The sequence below is a fragment of the Semicossyphus pulcher genome, unplaced genomic scaffold (genome assembly GCF_022749685.1).
Source record: "Semicossyphus pulcher isolate SPU_LCO1_2020_fin unplaced genomic scaffold, fSemPul1.0.p SCAF_3, whole genome shotgun sequence".
In the NCBI taxonomy this organism is placed as follows: domain Eukaryota; kingdom Metazoa; phylum Chordata; class Actinopteri; order Labriformes; family Labridae; genus Semicossyphus; species Semicossyphus pulcher.
In genome coordinates, this window is record NW_027211704.1 from 12,190,905 (window position 1) to 12,209,530 (window position 18,626).

Below are 18,626 nucleotides of genomic sequence, written 5' to 3' on the forward strand. Positions count from 1 at the left end.
CGAGCAGACACGCTCTCCGTCTGCGTGTCTGAGGCCGGGACGTCTGAGCTCTCATCACTCCCTAATCACATCAGCAGCTCTGGAACACTTACTGGTGGCCCCGCTGGCTCCTCCAATGTGCTCGAACACACACGGAGGACACACACACGCATGCACGCACAGACAATATGCATGTACTTATATATAGGTGCAAGTTCACACTAAAGCTGCAACATACAGTTATTTTCTTATCTATTAAGCTGTATTTATTTTCGATTATTACTATATTTCTACTTATAAATGTTATAAAAACGGAAATAAACCCATTACAGTTTCCTGGAGTCCAATTTAAAGTCAGTTTTTAGTCCGACTGACTCTCCCAAACTCAAAAATATTCACTTTTAAATTATTTTAAAGCGTGAAAAGGAGGAAATTTTAACATTTCAGAGACTAAAACCAGAAAATTTCTGTATTTTTTTGTTTAAATAAGGTCTAAAAAAGTTCAATTTATCCTAAAGTTTATTGTTGATGTTTTGTAATCACTTAATTGTCCCACACACGCACACGCACACACAGTAGAAAAAAAGAGACAAATGGCCGAGTCAGTTTTGGATCTTTAATTGATAACAGTTACGCCAGTGTTACAGTAAACACACCAACAGGCTGAAGGTAGTAAATACCAGTACAAGTTTCCCACTACTCTAATACTTCATACAGCAGAATAAATTATACCATGATAATATACACACATGCGGAACAGAAGAAGGAGGAAAAGCAAAGCACAGATGTCAGAAAGCAACTAAACAGGTTAAAGGTCAAACAGACGGGGAGGAGGGGGAGAGGAGTCGTATGCTTTAAATATCCAAATGTTTATTGACGCGAGTGTTAGAAATGGGTTTGATACACTAAAGACGATTCTAAAATTCTTCCTTTTTAAAATATACACATGAGTGAGGCGTCTAAGCGGAGCAGCCGCGGCCGCTGCGGTTCAGTGCGGAGTCAGCGCTGCTTTGACTTTGTCTCCTGGAGTCTTATTGGTCCACAAATCAAACGTGACTCGAGTCAGTTTCCCAGAGCGGAGAGGACTTCTTCGCCGGCTCCATCGCGCCGGGCGAAGCGCTGCGGGACTCCGACGCCAATGTCTTAAGAGGTTCAGGTGTGTCCGGGTCCAGTCTGGTCGGCTTTAAAATCAGTCTGTGAGATCAGGCGGTCAGAAACACACGAGGACGCTTCCTTCAACCACCTTTTAAATATACAGTGGTCCTGTGAGTTCATCATCCGTCGAGCTCAGTTTGATCCTCTTTTGTACAATCGGAACATTTTCATGGAATTTTGACTAATTTATACAAATTCATTCTCACCTGGGCCCAAACAGGAAACAGAACTTTTGGTCAAAACAAGAAAACCAATTAAATACAATTCAAACAAAACCAACAAAAAAAAAAAAACAGTTAAGGAAACTCAAATCATTTACTTCCACAGATCCCTCGCTCACCTACCGCTCCACATAGCTTTGTTTTAGTATAAAACATACTCTTTATAAACAGACAATACACAACCTGCTCCAGCTACTGTACAGGGTTCAGCTTTGAAAGGCGGCTGAGGACCGCATCCCGTCTGCGCACGTCAGCATCCTCGCACGGACGGACGCCGGTCCTGGATCGTGTCAGAACTATGAGTGCTACACAAATGTCTCCACTAGTCGTCACGTTTTTTATTCTTTTTGTACATTTCAGGAGGATTAGAGGCGGAGGGGGGCGAACCAAGAAGGGGGGAGCAATCAGTGCTTTTACCTGTGCCCTTTCACATCTGACTGGATTATGTGATTTTCCAGAGTGCATGTGAATGGCACAGCTTGTGTACTTTTTAATCTGGTAACAGAAAGCGTTGGAATGCTTGTAGTATATTTGTAGACGGAGCGTGAGGAATGTTTCGAGGAATGCTTATTTAGTCGGAGGGAGTGGAAACCAACCGAAGGTGCATTTACAAAATGTGCTCATTAGGCTGTAAAAACAGAAATACTGGCGAGTAAGAGGAAGGGTCACTGCGAATTAGCTTTGACATTATTTTGATTTAATCTGCTTTAAAGTCACACAGGGTTTCCCGGCAGATGGGATTTGGGGGGGGAGTCTAGAGGGGGAGGATTGAGTTAGCCCTCCTTGGCAAGGTCCATATTTCTAAACAAAATACATTAATTTCCCCAATCCTGTTTTTGCAAACAATGCCCCCCTCCCCACGGACCGCGGCTAAGGATGGGATGGAGGTTAGAAAGGGGAAAGCTATTGGCCGCCAAAAACGCTGCTTTAATTCCCTGCAGAATCCATCCAGCCAGACTTCCCACAGAGTGGCCAAGTTCTTTAGGAATGTCAAGACGAATATGAAAGTGGGAAGGTCAAATCGCTCACGAACATTGGGAGCTCGGGGAACAGGCAGAGGAGCAGCAGCTTGGAAAACAATCATCCTCTCTTGTGAGACGGCGCCGACACGCGAAAAGAAACATGCACACGCAACTGACACTCACTCCCGAATCATCCGCACGGTTTTACACACCAACATCTAACAGGGAAAAAGAGATACGAGTGGAATCAAAGAACAACAGAAATCACATTAACCATAATCATATAACAGCAACAATAATCTTAACAATATCAAAAAGGAACAAGAAGAAGAGTCGTTCAAATGATATTGGCTTTGTTAACTACTATGAACAGCAAGGTCAAAGTACATGTTGTTGATGGCTCTGGATGTGTGCTGGACTGCAGCCATGACAGAGAGGAAGCCGGGCCAAGGCGGCCGACTTTCCTCGGGTGTTCTGGGGTCCTGTGTGGCGTTCTGAAGCAAAACAAAACAGGGTTTGGGGCTGGGGTAGAAGTACAGGAAGCAGGCCCCAAACACGGATTTTGTGCGAGAGAGAGTGCGCAGACCCGCCTGGTGGTCGGCAGTGGCGTGAAAAGTTTTAGTTCAATTCCCAGAAGTGCCTTTGTCACACCCGTACGTTTCTGCTGCGCGTCTGTGTGCTGATGTCATGGCTGGAGTTGGAGTCCAGACTTGATGGAGCATGGAGGAAGGTGGCAGAGGAGCGGAGGAGTGTGGTGGGCGTCCAGAGGGCGTTCAGTAGGCCTGACCTGTCTCCACCTGCAGCAGCCCCAGCACGGCCGAGTGGTCTCCCAGCTTCATCCTCCGCTGGGTGGACAAGCTGACGTTCTTCGCCAGGTAGTCGACAGCAGCTGGAGAAAGAAAAGACAGACAGGTGGTTTTATTCCTGACACACGTGTCCCATTCAGTCTCATTTCACTCCTCTGATTAGGGCTGAAATAAGTTGTGGCAGAAGCGAGTGAGTCAAATAAAAAACAATTCACGCAGAGAGAGTGAAAGATAAAAACCCCTCCCATGTCCTCTTGTCTGAGGTTGGCACGCCGCTGGCACGGAGCATGTGCATCCCGCTAAAGTCTCCGTGCTGTCACTCAGGCGGCTCCCCGTGTGTGTTCTGTGTGCCAGTCTTCATTACACTTGGCATCTCTGATTTCATGCCCTCCACACTCCACATGGCCGATCATTTTCATCGTCAGACAGCAGCTCTCTCCTCTCTCCTCCATTCATTACCCATCGACTGTGCTCAATCACCATCTTAATTAACCTCACATCAGCTCACATCCGCGCTGCCATCACTTCCTCGCTGCTGCTGACAAAACACTGCTGCGCACACACACACACACACACACACAACGTGACGGATCGGCACGTGCACCCACACTCAACATAAACACTTTGTAGAAAACAGAAAGGAAGCTTCACAACACCGACGATCACAACGAGAAGCTGCATCTAAACACAAACAAATGTTAGCTATAGCCGGCGCGGGCTAGCTTGTTGGGGAAGTGTGCTTCATTTTACCTCTTATGAATGGCTGTGACAGCATCAGTCAATTATGCTAATCTAATAAAGCAAACTCTTTCCTGCCCCGAGGGTGTGTGTGTGTGCGTGTGTGTGTGTGTGTGATAGAGAACAGAGAAGAGAGGGGAGAGAGAGCGAGGTGGGCAAGAGGACACTGTGGCCCCTGAGGGTGTGCCGTTACTTTGAAGTGGCCCTCTCCTCTTTCCCATCCAAGTGGAGTGGGGTGTGACTAAGGCAGCTCTCGAGGAGGACGGTGGTGGTGGTGGTGTTAGCGGTGGTGTAAGGAGGAAGAGGGGTGGGGGGGGTCTTTATCAAGAGCACGTGTCTGCCTCCACCAACAGAGAGTGCAAAGGTCAGGAGGCTCTCCTGCCTGGGAGTTGGGCATCACTTCACAGGGTTTTTGAAAGAGTGGAGGATGTGAAAGAACGACACAGGAAGAGACAAACAAACCCTGTGTGTACTCGAGTTGTTACAAGACAGATACCAGTGTCAGTATCGGCCTGAAAGTCTGAAAGCGGAACCAGGAACTGATTTAAGGTAACGTGTAACAACAACAGTGTGTCGCATGTTAGTGAACACTAGCTAAATGTCTCCAATCACTCACTTGATATCAGGAAGACAAAAACAGCATCACAACACCTCTAATACTGGCAACAGCTAAAGTGTCAGTTGTTTACTCACTCTGTCCGTACTGGCTGTACTGGTAGCCGGCAGTGACGGGGTCCACGCTGTAGCTGGTGGCGCTGTAGGTGGGGGGACAGTAGGACTGGGAGGAGGCCAGGCTGTCCACGCTCTTGATGGTGTCGGAGCGTTGGCTGCAGCTGGCCGAGATGGGGTTGGAGCTCTCCAGGCTGCCGTGCAGGGGGGAAATGGAAAAGTCGTGCTGGGGCTGGGAGGGCACGGCGCTGGGGTTGCTCAGGATGCTCATCACCTGGGGGAGGAGGGGGAGGAGGGGGGAACGGAGGATGTTAGAAATTTGGAAAATTGAGGATCAAAGCATTGACAGAGTTGAGGGAAAGTACTTTTTTCCTGCAAATATAGAGCCATCCCAGCTCTTCACGGTAAAGATGCCAATAGAAATACACCATTTCAACTTTGAAATAGGGAATGGGAAAAACTTCCCCCATCTTTTTTTTTTTAAAGAGCAGGGGGAAGGATACAAGGAGGGTGATGAGGTTAGAAAGAGGAGAAAGGGAACAAGGGAGACTGTTTCCATTAGCTGGCGCTGCCAGTAAGTGTTCTGCTGTGGGACAGAAGGGTCCCAGGGTGATAATAGACCCACCATCCGTGCCAGACAGCCCCTGTCCCGGAGCCTGAGGCCTGAGCCCGAGCCTACAGCACAACAAGCACCAAGGGAGTCCCTAATCCCTCGCCCCTAGCCTACCCATCTCATGAATAGTAATGGAGTTGGAACTGGTAAATGATCCCCTCAGATCCCCACACAAAGTAGGCTCCACAAACCTCACCAAGGGGCCCGCTGATACTGCAGGTTGAGGCTGGCCTGAATATCACAGTGTGTATATTATTCATAGTGCATAAAAGCTTCCAATTCAATATTCTAGATTAATGTAATAGCATGTGACACTCGTCAGAAGAAGGTCTCAAAATATGTTAAAATGGAAGAGATTACCTCTAGTGCCGCTCCAGTCGGAGGCGCAGCGGCCCAGAACACTGTGAAAAATTTTGTTTTCTTATGCTGCGACTTTCTTTAAGTGAAAAGGGAAAGTGGAGTGTGTGTGTGTGTGTGTGTGTGTGTGTGTGTGTGTGTGGGAGGGGGTGGTAGAGAGGGGAACTGTCCCACACATGCTCCCCTCCTATAGCAGGGCAGGCTTCCCTTCAACATCAGGTTCATGTTGAGTTTTGTTATGCTGCACTGGCCTTTGGCCCCTCGGCTGCTAAACCAATTAGCCCATCATGGAGGTGGTTACACAGGGGTGATATACACGCACACATATGTTTGCATGCATGGATGGACACATGCACACACACACACATATGCTGCAAACACAGAGGCAGACAAACAGTCCTGAAACGATGCTCTGAGGCTGGAATATCCCACTGAGGGAAAATTAAGCGTTCTGTGCAAATGAATCATATCTTTAGAAAAGGCCTCCCAGGAAATATGCAGCACTCGCAGCACATCAGAAACATAAAGGCTGGTTAGTCATTTCCACATGGTAATTCTATCAGCATGGAAACCCCCCTCCCCGCTCGTCCCCTCCACATCTGCGGACAGAGCATGTGACATGTATCCATAAGCGGGAGATTCATGGCCCTGTGCATGCCGGACACATGTGATGCTCGCTCACATATGGACCCCGAGGAAGAGGAAGAGAGGAGAATGTGTCCTGATGCTTTGTGATGTCTGAAAGTGAAGAAGGGGGGGAGGGGCTTGTTAAGTGTCCTGAGAGACAGCTGCGGGGCACGAGTCCAATTTAGTCATTGGTTAATTGAACCTTGATTACATCGCTTCCTTATGAAGTAGAATAGCCAACAATCGGGGGGGAATATTATTCATGCTCATAAAAGTTCTTCAAAAGAAAATGACTTCTTATCGTCGACGTTGTAGCAGCTTTGCTATTTTAGTGAATGAGGAGGACGGGTCGGCTCTGTGGAGGCTAACAAGTGTTGTCATGTGTGAGGACGTCGCTGTCCATCACGTTGCTTTGAGTTTTGCTAAGGCCGGAGAAGGTAGGCTCTTCTGTCGTAGTCAGGTTCTATATGAGAGAAAAATCAATGCTGCTTCACTGTTGTCCTCTTAATCTGGTGTTACAGGTCGAGGTAAGCTTCTGTTTCAAGTGCTGGCTGGAGTTATCAGGTTATGTTTATCGTTAGTTCAGGGGGAGCTGCTGCGAATGACGGTGGATCCCCTGGCTGGCCCAGCATCTTCCCGTCTTTTGTTCATTTTGGCCGTGGTCTCCAGCCCCTTTTGTTTTCCCTTCATGATATATTTGAACACTTTTAGGTTCAATAAAGCCTGTGGGTGAAACGTTTATCATTTGAGCGTTAGGTTTATTTCTGTCTTTGGTTTGGGAGGCCGTAACGGGCTGAATTGTTGCAGCAAAGTTGTCCTCTCTCGCCCTCATCTACAGTACTTTAAAGTTTTCCGAGGGTCAGTTTTATTGCATATTTTTGCCACTTTAATGCTGCACGTAAAGTTTTCTCACCTCACATTAAAGGGTTAAATGATACTTGGTCACATAAGCTTGTAAAAAGCCGTTGCAGCTGGATTCGTTTGCACATTTCTGTCGCTACATGCCACGTAAAACAAAACACAAAGTGTAGTATTCCAGTGAGATAAAATAAAATTCATATATAAATTTATATATAAAACGCATGCACACTGATTAATAGACTTAATGCGAGCTGGGTTTGGATTGACAAGCGTATTGCCGCTGCTGTAAATCCACTGCACTGGGTCGGCTGCACCAGGATGCCCCTCAAGTTAAATCTCAGTACACACGCAGGTGTGAGTTTAAATTTGTGTCAAACTTCTGAGCTGACATCTAAAAACCACATTATTTCTCCTAACACACTCCTTCCACTCTTGCCGAGAAGACTTCCTCCCTCCCTCCCTCTCTCCTCTCCTCTCCCCCCCTCCCCTCCCTCTCCTTGCACGCAGCGTCCTCAGCAGCCCGGAGTTTCGTTTGTTGTTCGACGTTGTGTGAGTGCTGGTTTGGGAGATAATGTGAGCCAGGACCCAGTTTAAAGGACAATGCTCCAGGGCGTTCCCTGCCTCCCTCTCCTCCCCTCACCCTCTCCTTCTCCTTTTTCCACTCCCTCTCTCTCTCTCTCTCTCTCTCTACAGATAGATTACTTTATAAATAATAATAAAAAAGTAATTAATTCTCTCAACTTCTGAGCCCTCCAGCCTGTGGCGACGTGAACGGGGAGGTGCAAATTGATACAATGTGCATCCTTTCAGATAAATAAATAGCGCACTTGAGACACAAAAAGGGGGCCTTTCATAGCTCGCTCATTTCTTCAACAGTCAAATTACAGTTTTTTTTTTGTCTGCGGGAATGTTTGACGAGATGTTCTTTGTTGGATTTCTTTTCCAGAATAAAACAATGTGACAGAGACGGAGCGGAGGGAAAGACTGCGAGTGAAAGAGGGAAACAAAAAGGCAAGCAGAGAGGGGGAAACATAGTGAGGATGTGCCTCCATTCTTGGGGCCATACTGTTTACTATAAAGGGATATAAATGCCATACATTTCAATATAGATTATTATGAACTTATTGCGCTTAAACAATGTTGTGTAAAATTAATATCTATGGCTTTTATATCTCTTTATAGTTAGCAGTACAAACCTCGAAGTCCACGCTGCTAACACAGATGTGTCTGGAAAGTGTCTGACTTTAAGAACAGACAAACTATATAATAAAGTAAATATGTAGATATATATAACTTGTGGTTTTATTGCACTTAAACAAATAATATTACAATATACAGCATTTACGTCCTTTAACATTAAGCCGTTTGGATCCAACGCATCTAAAATCTTGCAGCTTTTTGTCCCCGTTGAAGCACCTGACATTGGGCGCATTAACTCTTTTACTGCGCTCACAAACCCACAAATGTAAAGAGAGGAAAAGCAGCAGTGTAAATATGATAGCCCATAGAGTGAGGGCGAGGGGGCAGAGGAGAAAGTGATACAGAGCGAGCGGGAGGAAAGTGGAGGCTTTGGGAAGTACAAAGACTCCTGTAGGACTGCGCTGGCCTGAGGGCGAGCCTGCCTGGAGAGCTGATAGGAGCCCCTTCTGTTCCATCCCCGGCGCCAGAGCCAACACACCCCACTCCACAAATACTCTTAATCTGCGCAGGACTGGATTAGTTCCTCTGTCACCGATAGCTCCCTGTTCTGCCCGAATCAAAATGCCCCCGAGATGTACCTTTAAGTTAGGCAGAGGTCACCGGGGCAGACGGGGGGGAAAAATGAGCACTCCAAATGTCTGTAAGTTATCTGAGCGCTGCAGAATAGCATCTTGCACCTTAGCAGATGAGCCGGGCTGATACTGGCTGCAGCAGAGGATGATTAAAGATCCACAGTGATGACACTGAATTTCAGATCAATATTTGAAGGCCAGTCCTGAGGGGGTGATTACAGGAAGAGAATGGTGTTTAAATCTGTGACCCGGGAGTCACACGGCTCCAGTGTGTGGAAGCTGTTTGACTTTGAGAACAGACTAAATAAACAGACTTTCAAAATAAAGTACGAATATAAAATGTAGATATTTAAACTTAATTGTCTTTGCCTATAATTTGAAATCTGCATTAAACACCCAACCTGAAACTAAGCATGAAAGATGTAAATAAATGAAAATATCAGGGACCCCCCCACCCAACCCCTCGAGTCAGTCGACTCCTGCCCCCCCCTCATGTCCCTCCCTTCCCCCACTCCTCACATGAGAGGGCCGGCCCAGCGGGCAGTAAGGCCCCTCATCTGAGCAGACAAAATGACTATTTAAAAATAACAGTGATTGCATAAATTGAATTAAAGCGTTTTGGTCACGGGTGGAGGTGGCGTGCGGGGTGGCGTGGGGGCCGCAGCAGCAGCAGCAGTAGCAGCAGCAGACGGCCGGGACGGTGGCAGGCAGCAGATGACGGGCTCTGGCCTGCATGCCACTGCGTTAATTGGCCGCGGCACATTAATAAAAAGTGAAAAGTGTCTTCCACAGAGCGCCACGGGATGAAGAGACAGAGGCAGAGTGAGAGGTAGAGAGAAAGGGGAGGGGGGGGGTGCTGGAGGGAGAGGAGTGGGGCTTTTGAAGAATGTGCTGGTTATGGGTGGTTGGGGAGGGGGTGCTAATTGTGTTCAATTAATGGGCTGATTGGCACTGACAGAATCTGGGCATTGACAAGTCAGGCACAGATGAGGACGATTAGCGGCTACTGGAACAAGCTGTCACTCCTCACAACATGTTAGCCGCCCTGCGCCTGCCTCTCTCCTCACTGCGCTCCTGCTCACAGAGGAGGCGCAAACTTACAGAGGAGGCGCAAATATACAGCGGAGGCGCAAATATGCAGAGGAGGCGCGAACTTACATAGGTGGCGCAAATATACAGAGGAGGCGCAAATGTACAGAGGAGGCGCAATTTTACAGTGGAGGCGCAAATATACAGAGGAGGCGCAATTTTACAGTGGAGGCGCAAATATACAGAGGAGGCGCAAACTTACATAGGTGGCGCAAACTTACAGAGGAGGCGCAAATATACAGAGGAGGCGCAAACTTACATAGGAGGCGCAAACTTACAGAGGAGGCGCAAACTGATACCCCTTTCCCACCAAAATTAGCGCCTTGATGCAGGTTTTTCAGACTCGGGAAGACCCGCTAATAAATGCCAATAGTTTTTTTTCCCATTGCCAGTGAAGTATACTCCTTTCGGTCTCTTTTCTGCTGCGTCACCGTCTGACGTCACAAATGCGCCGGAGACAGGGTTAGTAAACAGTGAAGATGTTTCGGTGGTTAGGTCTTTATTGTATCTACTACTCATTCAGTCTGTGTATCAAACTCGGCACCGACAAAATTTGTAAAGGTGTTCGAGCGCTGCTCGGACGGAGACGGGCGGAATTTGTAGCAGTGCGTGTCATAGCATCATGCTGGAAAGGGGGCGGAGGTTAGCATGACCTGGGTTTTGTGTTCCCATCATTGCCGATTGGAGTCGAAAAATTACCCGGGTCTACTGCAGACTCATTAGACCCGAGTCTGAATGCCAATTGTAGCCTTTCCCACTAAGCAAAAAAGCCGAGTGTTGGCGGCTATACAGAGGAGGCGCAAACATACAGAGGAGGCGCAAACAGGCGGAAATGGAATAAAAATCTGTTTCATCTCTGGTTTGTCCACACTTTTCTCCCCCTCTCTCTACACATTTCCATCAAACTAAACCCTCTAAAGACCCCTGTAACTTATGGTAGTGTTAATGTTCAAGAAAGCACAGCTGCTCAAGCTGAAAAGCACCCCCCCCCTCGCCCCCCCTCCCTCCTAAACGTCCCTCAGTAAAAGCTATAAACTCAGCCCGCACTAACCAGAGGTTAATATGCCGTCTATTGGACTGCAATTGGAGAACGTGTGGGGAGCAATCCTCTATTCTCTGCTAGTGATATGCTTGAGTAACTATGGGATGGATTCAGCCACTGGGAACAAGAGAGGCCCCTTCAAAGTGCACGCACACACACACACAAACGCACACACAGCTCTCCGCACCTTGCACCAACGCCTCTTCTAAATTAAACGGCAGATTTTCTGATTCCAGGAGAGTGGTTTCAGCGAGGCAGGGCCTGTGTGTGTGTGTGAGAGAGAGGGAGAGAGAGAGAGAGAGAGAGAGAGAGAGGGCTCACGGAGGAAAGCGAGGCGGATCGAGGGAGGGAAGGAAGGGGAAAAAAGGGGGAGGAAGAAGAAGAAAAGAGGGAGGAGGAGGGTGGGGGTTGTTTGCTGAAAACAGCAGGGGCCAGGTCTAGTGAAAAATGTCAGGTCAAATTGTTCTTGACAGTGTTAATATCTGCACCTCATAGCCATAATTACATGTAAATAAATAGTGAAATAGCTCTCAGCTGGAGACTGAGAGGGGAGAGCTGCTGCAGGAGACAGCCAGCTGAGGACCCAGCACCTCCCAGATTCTCCTCTCACTGAGAGAGAGAGACATGTGCAATGAAGCGAGCTGGAAATAGATGCTCGTGTTTATTGTTTTAAAAGGCTGCTAAGAAAACTGTGAGTGTTTGATCGACTTTGCATGAGCGTGAATCCACGGTAAAAGAGGGACCAAGAAACCATTGACGGACATGTAGAGAGAGAGACAGAAGGAAGGAGGGAGGGACAGAGAGAAAGAGAGAGAGAACGTGGGTGAGAGACGGAGTCAGAGAGAGTATTAATCACTGCGATGCACCTGTCAGAGTGGCATCTGGAACTAAGAGGAACCACATGCAGCTCGACAACATCCCCAGACCTCCAGCTATCAGGACAGGTTCACAGCTATCCAGCCTTCCTTCTTCTCCCTCCGGCCGTCCCGTAACCCCCCTGCACCCTGACCTTTGACCCCACAGAGGAGAGGGGTCACCCAGCGTATGCCCGACAGACACTTCACCTGCCTTCTAACAGACTGAATTTAACCATTATTGTTATTCTAAAACAAGTCACCTTCAAATTGTGTGTGTATGAGGCGGGAAATCTGCACAGATGAGCATGTGACACACTGTATGTGTGTGTGTGTGTGTGTGTGTGTGTGTGTAATGGGTTATTTTAGATAGGATCGATGTCTGCGCTTATACTTTAATAAAGGCACCACCACTCTCCACCTTATAGGCATTTCAGCTGCGTGGGACACACAGCATGTGAATCAGTCGCAGTCATTTTCCCTCCTTAAATCCCCATCTTCTAGGATTTACTGAAATTCATATTGGCTGCCTCTGCAAGATAAATGTAAATCACATTCCCTTATATTTACTATTTATCAGGATGCAGCAGCTCACTTTCAGCAGGAAATATCTCTCACCCGCACACAAACACCCTTGCATTTAAATAGCATTTTTATTGTCCGCCGTAGCCTTTCATCTGGGCGTAGGGAAGAAGAGCTGCCTCTCCAGGGGAGAGAGTTGGAGCACGAGAGGAAGGTGGGGAGCGAGGGAGAGAAAGAGAGGGAAAGGAGAGAGCAAAAGCGCGATTGGCAAGGCATCATGGGATGACAAAAAGCCAAATGGAGGGAAGGAAGGTTGGTAGGTGAAAAATAGATTATGAATGCATAAAGCGCCGACCAAAAATATTTTGGATTGGAAAAGAAAATGGCTTCAGTGGGGGGCTCGGGAGGAGAAAAAAAAGATGGAGGGAGCAACAAATGGCTCAGGTAGACAGATGGAGGCAGCTGCAGCACTGTCTCAGCTAGGAGCAAATGAGGCCCAGGTTTAAAGCTGCAGCTACAACTATGATGTGCTCGATAAGTTGCACTTGTTGTTTCTTTATTAATCATTGAGTTTAAGCTGAGATAGCGTGCTTTTGTTTACGTAATAATTCATAAAGCTGCAGATAAAAGTCTCTGCAAGCTGCAGAAAGATGCATCATTTTGCAGAACGGCAGCGCAACAAAATGACTAATGTAATATTTGCAGATAAAGATGTTCCGATACTGATTCTGATACCTACACATGAGTATCAGCCGATACTGGTTACCCCTCTGATACTAGTGTGATCAAAAGAATATACATAATATTTGTGGAAACACACTGATAGCTGACGTTTTGCTAGTTTTGACTGACAGGAACCAGCACGCTCGCCGATATCGCATTTAAGGCCGACACTGGTATCAGTATCAGAAGAACCCTGTTTGCAGAGGTGCATTGGTGGTGTCACAGACGCAGAATCCTTCCTCAGAGTTCAAAAGTGTTGCAAAACAACAGCAAACACTAATAATCTGTGCAGAAACAGTATAGCCAGTGGATATGATTTACAGTCCCTGGATTTTCTTGGCAGCTGCCGACAGCAGGTCTCTTTTTTCTGAAAGCCTCTTACATCTTTTTTTATACTTGCCAAATTGAAACAGTATTTGTTTTAATGGGAGTTCTAATTAACCAGTATGTATTCCCCCTCTTGCTCTGCGAGTGGCTGAGCTGTGAATGCAGGCTATGTGCTCATCCCCTTTGATTTGTTGTCAGTGGAGCCTGCCAGCTGACACAGTGCCCGGCGAGAGGCTTAATGCCCAAGTTTTAATAATGTGGGGGACTACATGAATCTCCCCCTCTCATTGGTATTCAGGTGCAGGATGTCTTGTTAGAAGTCAGGGAGGGAGGCGGAATGAAGCCAGAGCTCCAGATTGTTCCGTACATTTTCCCCTCTCCATTTTTTTTTTTTTTTTTTTTGGCAACGGCAGAGCTTGCTTCTTAAAAATAATTCATCCCGTTTTTAAAAGAAGCGTCTGCGCGAGCTAATGGAAGAGCAGCAGCACAGTTTGGAGTCTCCCCTGGCTTATCTCTGTCAGACAGTTGTGGGGAGTCGCTGGTGAGCGTGGTGTCAGCGTGCGTGGTGCGGTGCAGCGCCGCGCGGGCAGGCAGGCCTGGGGACACAGATCAAAGGGAGGCAGGGGTGAGAGCCGCTCTGCCTCTGATCCCGTGTACGTGTGTGTGTGTGTGTGTGTGTGTGTGGAGGCCCGGCCCACTCACACAGCCCAAAGGCCCTCCGCAGATACACACATCCTTGTCATTCCAAAACACACAACACTTTTATAAAACTGCAAAACAGAAAAAAAAGTTCAGCACGAAACTTTGTCAACTTCCTTCATCAAAACAAGCAATAAAATCTCTGTCCACCCTATCATGTCCTCCTATCACACTCTATAATAACCTCATGCAGCTTTTATTCTGAAAGACAACCTATTAGTCTTCTTTCTACCCCCCTGATGTCATTATTTCTAGAAATTTCTCAGAGGACTGAAACCCAAGCTGCACTGCTGAGCTCCTCTTGCATGGCTTCTTCTTCAGTGCAGTTGTTTTCTTTCCTCTCCCAGCAGGTGTCCCTGTCATGCAATAATGAGGAATTCAGCCCAAATGTCTCCCCACAAATGCACAGCCACGAACACCGCTGCAAAGAATCATTTGGAAAGTATCTAAAAGGCTCTTTAGAGTTTAAAAAATACACATTATTTCCAGAGAGATTGTGCACAAAGTAAGTATGTCTGATTTGAGGCCTCATGATGGCCGTTTAAAGGTCAAGCCAAAGGCCTCTTTCCAGTCAGAATTGAAGACCATAAAAAACAGACCTAAGCTTAAATCTTCAGGTGAGAAATCCTGGCATTCCTGTCCTCCCTGCCCTTGCCTTCCCTTCTTTCCAACACCTGCTGTGCCGCTAAATGAAACAAGACCAACAACAAAACACACTTCTGGTTTCATACCTTTTGCCCAGCCATGCACAGCGTCACTCACAGCAGCCCTCACACACACCGCCTCCCTTAACCAGCCGCAACACGCTGCATCTCGCACACTGACAGCCACCAGTTTGAGTGCGGATAGCTTTTCCAGCGGCCTGTAATGGGAAAATGTGCGCTGTCGGGATAGGTTATAGGATTGGGATGGACGCGAGCTCTCCTGTCGGGACCGCTGAACGCTGCAGGATTCCATTACAGACTTGGCACCTCGCCACCGCAGCCCATTTACTGGGAATCAGAGAATTTTTGTCAATCTTTACAGCAACAGCTAGGCCATCAATGCCAGACACTCGGAGAAATAGCTTGCACATACCAATGCACAAGCATATCTCCTGCAAACAGATGCTGTCTGTCACTTACAATATCAAATTCTCATTTCCATCTCGATAGAAAGTCTCTTTGTGACGCTTTTTTTTTCTGCTCCAGGAAGAGGGAAACATGAAAATAGAGTATGAAAATAAACCGCGAGGTGTCGAGGGTGTCGATCGTTTTCCAAACGCTGAAGCTGATGCGGCAATTGTTGAGATTTGTTTAAATGCAAAGACAAAGAAAAGGTCTGAATGGGAGGTTAGCTTTATTGTGTGTTTTCTGTATGTTGTGCAGAGAGAGAGAGAGAGAGAGAGAGAGAGAGGCTGCCCGGCCCAGCAGGAGGCTGCACCACAGAGTGAACTCTGATTCTGCTGTCAGTGGGAACATTCATCTGCATGCTGAGAGACTGATAGGAATGCCACACAGCATTCTGCATGCATTCAATACATTTCAATCCTGTGCAGTGCAAACACGGTGTGACCGCTCTAAACATCCACACCGCATGCACGAGCCCCTCAAAAATACATTTAAAAAATCCACAATTTAAGTTAAATTTAAACACAAATAAAACATATATCAGGTGGTTTGTAATCAGACCCACTCGATCGAGTAATTGAAATGTGAAAATCCGAGCTGTACAGTTGCCCAAAGGCTCCGTCCTAATCCTCACTATGACAGGAAATGTTTAATATCCCAACACATTCTTGAATGCCTGTGCAGAGCGGGAGAGAAAGCGACAGAGCGCCCCATGCCAGTATTAGAGAGAGCCATTAATGAAAAAAAAAAAATGAAAAAAAAAAGCGACTCCATGTTCCTGGTGTTTTTCTGCAGGTTTGCAGCGAGAGCATTAGCAGTTAAAGCCCCTGTGCCACGATTAACAATCAAACACGCTGTGAGCCTCCATGTTATCCTCCGTCGCTGCAGCAGGAGAGAAAATCTCTTTTTTGTCACAAAATCCTTAATTCTTTCTTCGCCGAAGAAAGAGGGTAATACCAAGAATGTTTCCAATCTGCTTTGAGAAATATTTGAAGAAGAAGGAGGAAAAAAAAACTCCCAATAAAACACGTGTGAACGACGGGGTAATTGTGGACAAATGCAGCATTGAAATTCATTTTCAACTCTTTACACACCATTTCAATCTTATTTTCTGCCTGTTAACCACATCTTGTTGGTGAGGGTGGGCAAGACTGGCCAGTATTGATGGGTAATTGTGTATAATTCGGTCCGTACACACGATTTGCATCAATACAAATCATTTTTCATTCTGTGCTACTTAAGGCTCAACCCTTAGCATGGAGCCGCATTTAAACGCTCATTAATGGAGGGGTCCAAAGAGGTTAACGTGCATGTTCTTAAAGGGAGAGGGGGAAAAAAACAGCTCATACTGTATCAGGCATCAAGAAGGCAAACAGGGGAGGAGATATTTTAGATTTATTCTGCAGTTTGGACACCTAAAAACCAAAAGAAACCTGGGTAATGTTGTTCTTTATCATGACAGGAGAGCAGGATAAACCTCACATGTAAGGAACACGTCGCCTCCGTCTGAACTGCCTGCAAATCATGCAGCAAAGCTCCGAAGAAGAAGAAGGAAAAAAAAATCACACATAGCACCACGAGTCTTCCAGCTGCAGACAATTACGTGAAGAAGATTACGGGTCTACATTTATAAGCTTTAGCTAATTATTTCATCTGCATGTGTTCTGCAGGATTTAGATGTCCCAGGAAAGTCGGGAAAACGGCTGTTTGGAGCAGCTCGAGTACTCGCCGTGCTATCAAGATGAATTTTAATTTGTTGATGTTAATCCAATTGTTTTACAAATGTAGCAATTTGGAGTAGCTAAAATAAATCCAGGGGCTTTGGAAGGCGAACATAAAAGCCCACCACGCGGTTAGTTTGCTGAACATGCTGTTTCTGAATTTTAATTTCCAGTCAAATACAATTACATGTTCTGAGCAGCGAGGGGAGGAGGGGAGGAGGGGAGGTCGACTGAGGAATGTGTGCAATGTATACATACTTGTGGATGCACTTGGGGTGAATTGTGTTGCACTGACCTGCGGGGAGAGCCCGTTTCCGACCGCGTTCATGTGGTTGCCGGAGGCCGAGGGGCTCATGAAGGTGTCGGAGTAGCTGGAGAAGCTGTGCCGGTTGGAGGAGAGGCCGTAAGCGGAGCTGCTGTCGGCGCTCAGGCCTCCCTGGTGCATGGAGGATGGAGGCAGGGGCTGGGGTCTGTGCAACGTGCTGCCCTCTGACACCACAGGAGAGCACAAACAGAGCGCAGGTAAGAGAGGATAGAGGACGGAAAGTTCTCAACAAGAGTCCTGAACAGCAGCCTCACAGTGCGTTCCTCTACAGGTCATACGTCACACATTAAGTGTCCTCGTTGACAAATGTCTTTTATTACATCACAACAGGGAAATAAGCGACGCATGTTTCTCTTCCACCGCGACAAAGCTGTGATTGTAAACATAATGCTGCTTGCTTTTTATATGATGCACATGATTCACATATAAATCATTATGTTATTAAAAAGAACATAAAATATGTCTGCAAATAAGAAGGACTAATGCAATCTTTAGGAAAATTTGATTAAACTGAGAGACAGAGCGTGGTGTACATCGAGGAGGGAGATAGTTACCCTGCGATAGCGTGGTGCTGGGGTAGCTGGAGTCTGGTAGCTGGTATGTGGGTAAAGTTGGCATCCCTGTGGGCGGGAATCCTCCAGGAAGCAGGTGGTTGAATGCCGCGAGCTGATTGGCTCCGGCTTGCTTGCGCCACCGAGCTCGCCTGTTGCTGAACCACACCTGAGAAGAGGAAGCAAATTCTTTGTTAAACGTTGAGTTTCTGCGGGTAATAAACGCTCTGCCGGCTCCTGCCACCTGTGATGAATGGTCCAGTTAGCATGAGTGGTGTTACTGGTGGTGTCTGAGGGCCTGTGGTCCCTGTGGGAGCTGCCATAGAGGCTCAGTGGTCTGTCCCTGTTGTTCTTAAGAGTCAGAAGCTGTGATCTGTGTAAACAGGCTGCCCTAAGCCCCCTTCAGAGGGAAGAAGTCATTTAAAGGTCAGACGCGGGCCACTAGCCTCCACATCACACACTCAGAGTAGGTTTGTGAAGCGTTTAGATGCTTTTAGAGAGCCGCAGAGCGACGTTAAACCTGCAAACCACCTCTGCGCTGTTTTAAAGTGTGTTTGTAAGCTTTAAAAGTCAGTTTGAGGAGAGAGAAAGAAAGTGTTTTAACTTCTCTCTAAGGCTGCTCACAAAATGAGCAGCAGACTCCCTGAATGGAAAGAGGAGGAAAAATAGGAGTCTTTTGAAGCACTAAGATTTACACATTTTAAAAAGGCTTCTGCTTCAACAAAACATGAATATAATCAGACCCCCTTTTGAAAAGAGCCAGCAACCTGTTCCATTTAACCCAAGACAAGGCCCGGCTTCACTGTGTGCTGAGGGTTGAAGGACATTGATCTATGCCTCGCACAGGCAATTCATCAGAGTTTAATACACTGTCAGCGCAGTTCATCTACTGTTGTGTTTCAAA

General features: G+C 46.9%; 1 protein-coding gene across 2 annotated transcripts in view; it reads right to left on the minus strand.

Annotated features, from left to right (window-relative positions):
• Nucleotides 1-3,019: 3,019 nt before the first annotated feature.
• pax7a (paired box 7a) overlaps nucleotides 3,020-18,626 on the minus strand; it is a 44,253-nt gene continuing 28,646 nt past the window's right edge. For both annotated transcript variants that reach the window (XM_069677726.1, XM_069677725.1), the window contains exons 6-9: nucleotides 17,726-17,891; nucleotides 17,142-17,335; nucleotides 4,555-4,804; nucleotides 3,020-3,206 (exon numbers count right to left, since the gene is read on the minus strand). In XM_069677726.1, coding sequence (XP_069533827.1) covers nucleotides 3,091-3,206; nucleotides 4,555-4,804; nucleotides 17,142-17,335; nucleotides 17,726-17,891 — 726 coding nt within the window. In that variant the 3' untranslated portion in view covers nucleotides 3,020-3,090. The remainder of the gene's footprint in view (nucleotides 3,207-4,554; nucleotides 4,805-17,141; nucleotides 17,336-17,725; nucleotides 17,892-18,626) is intronic.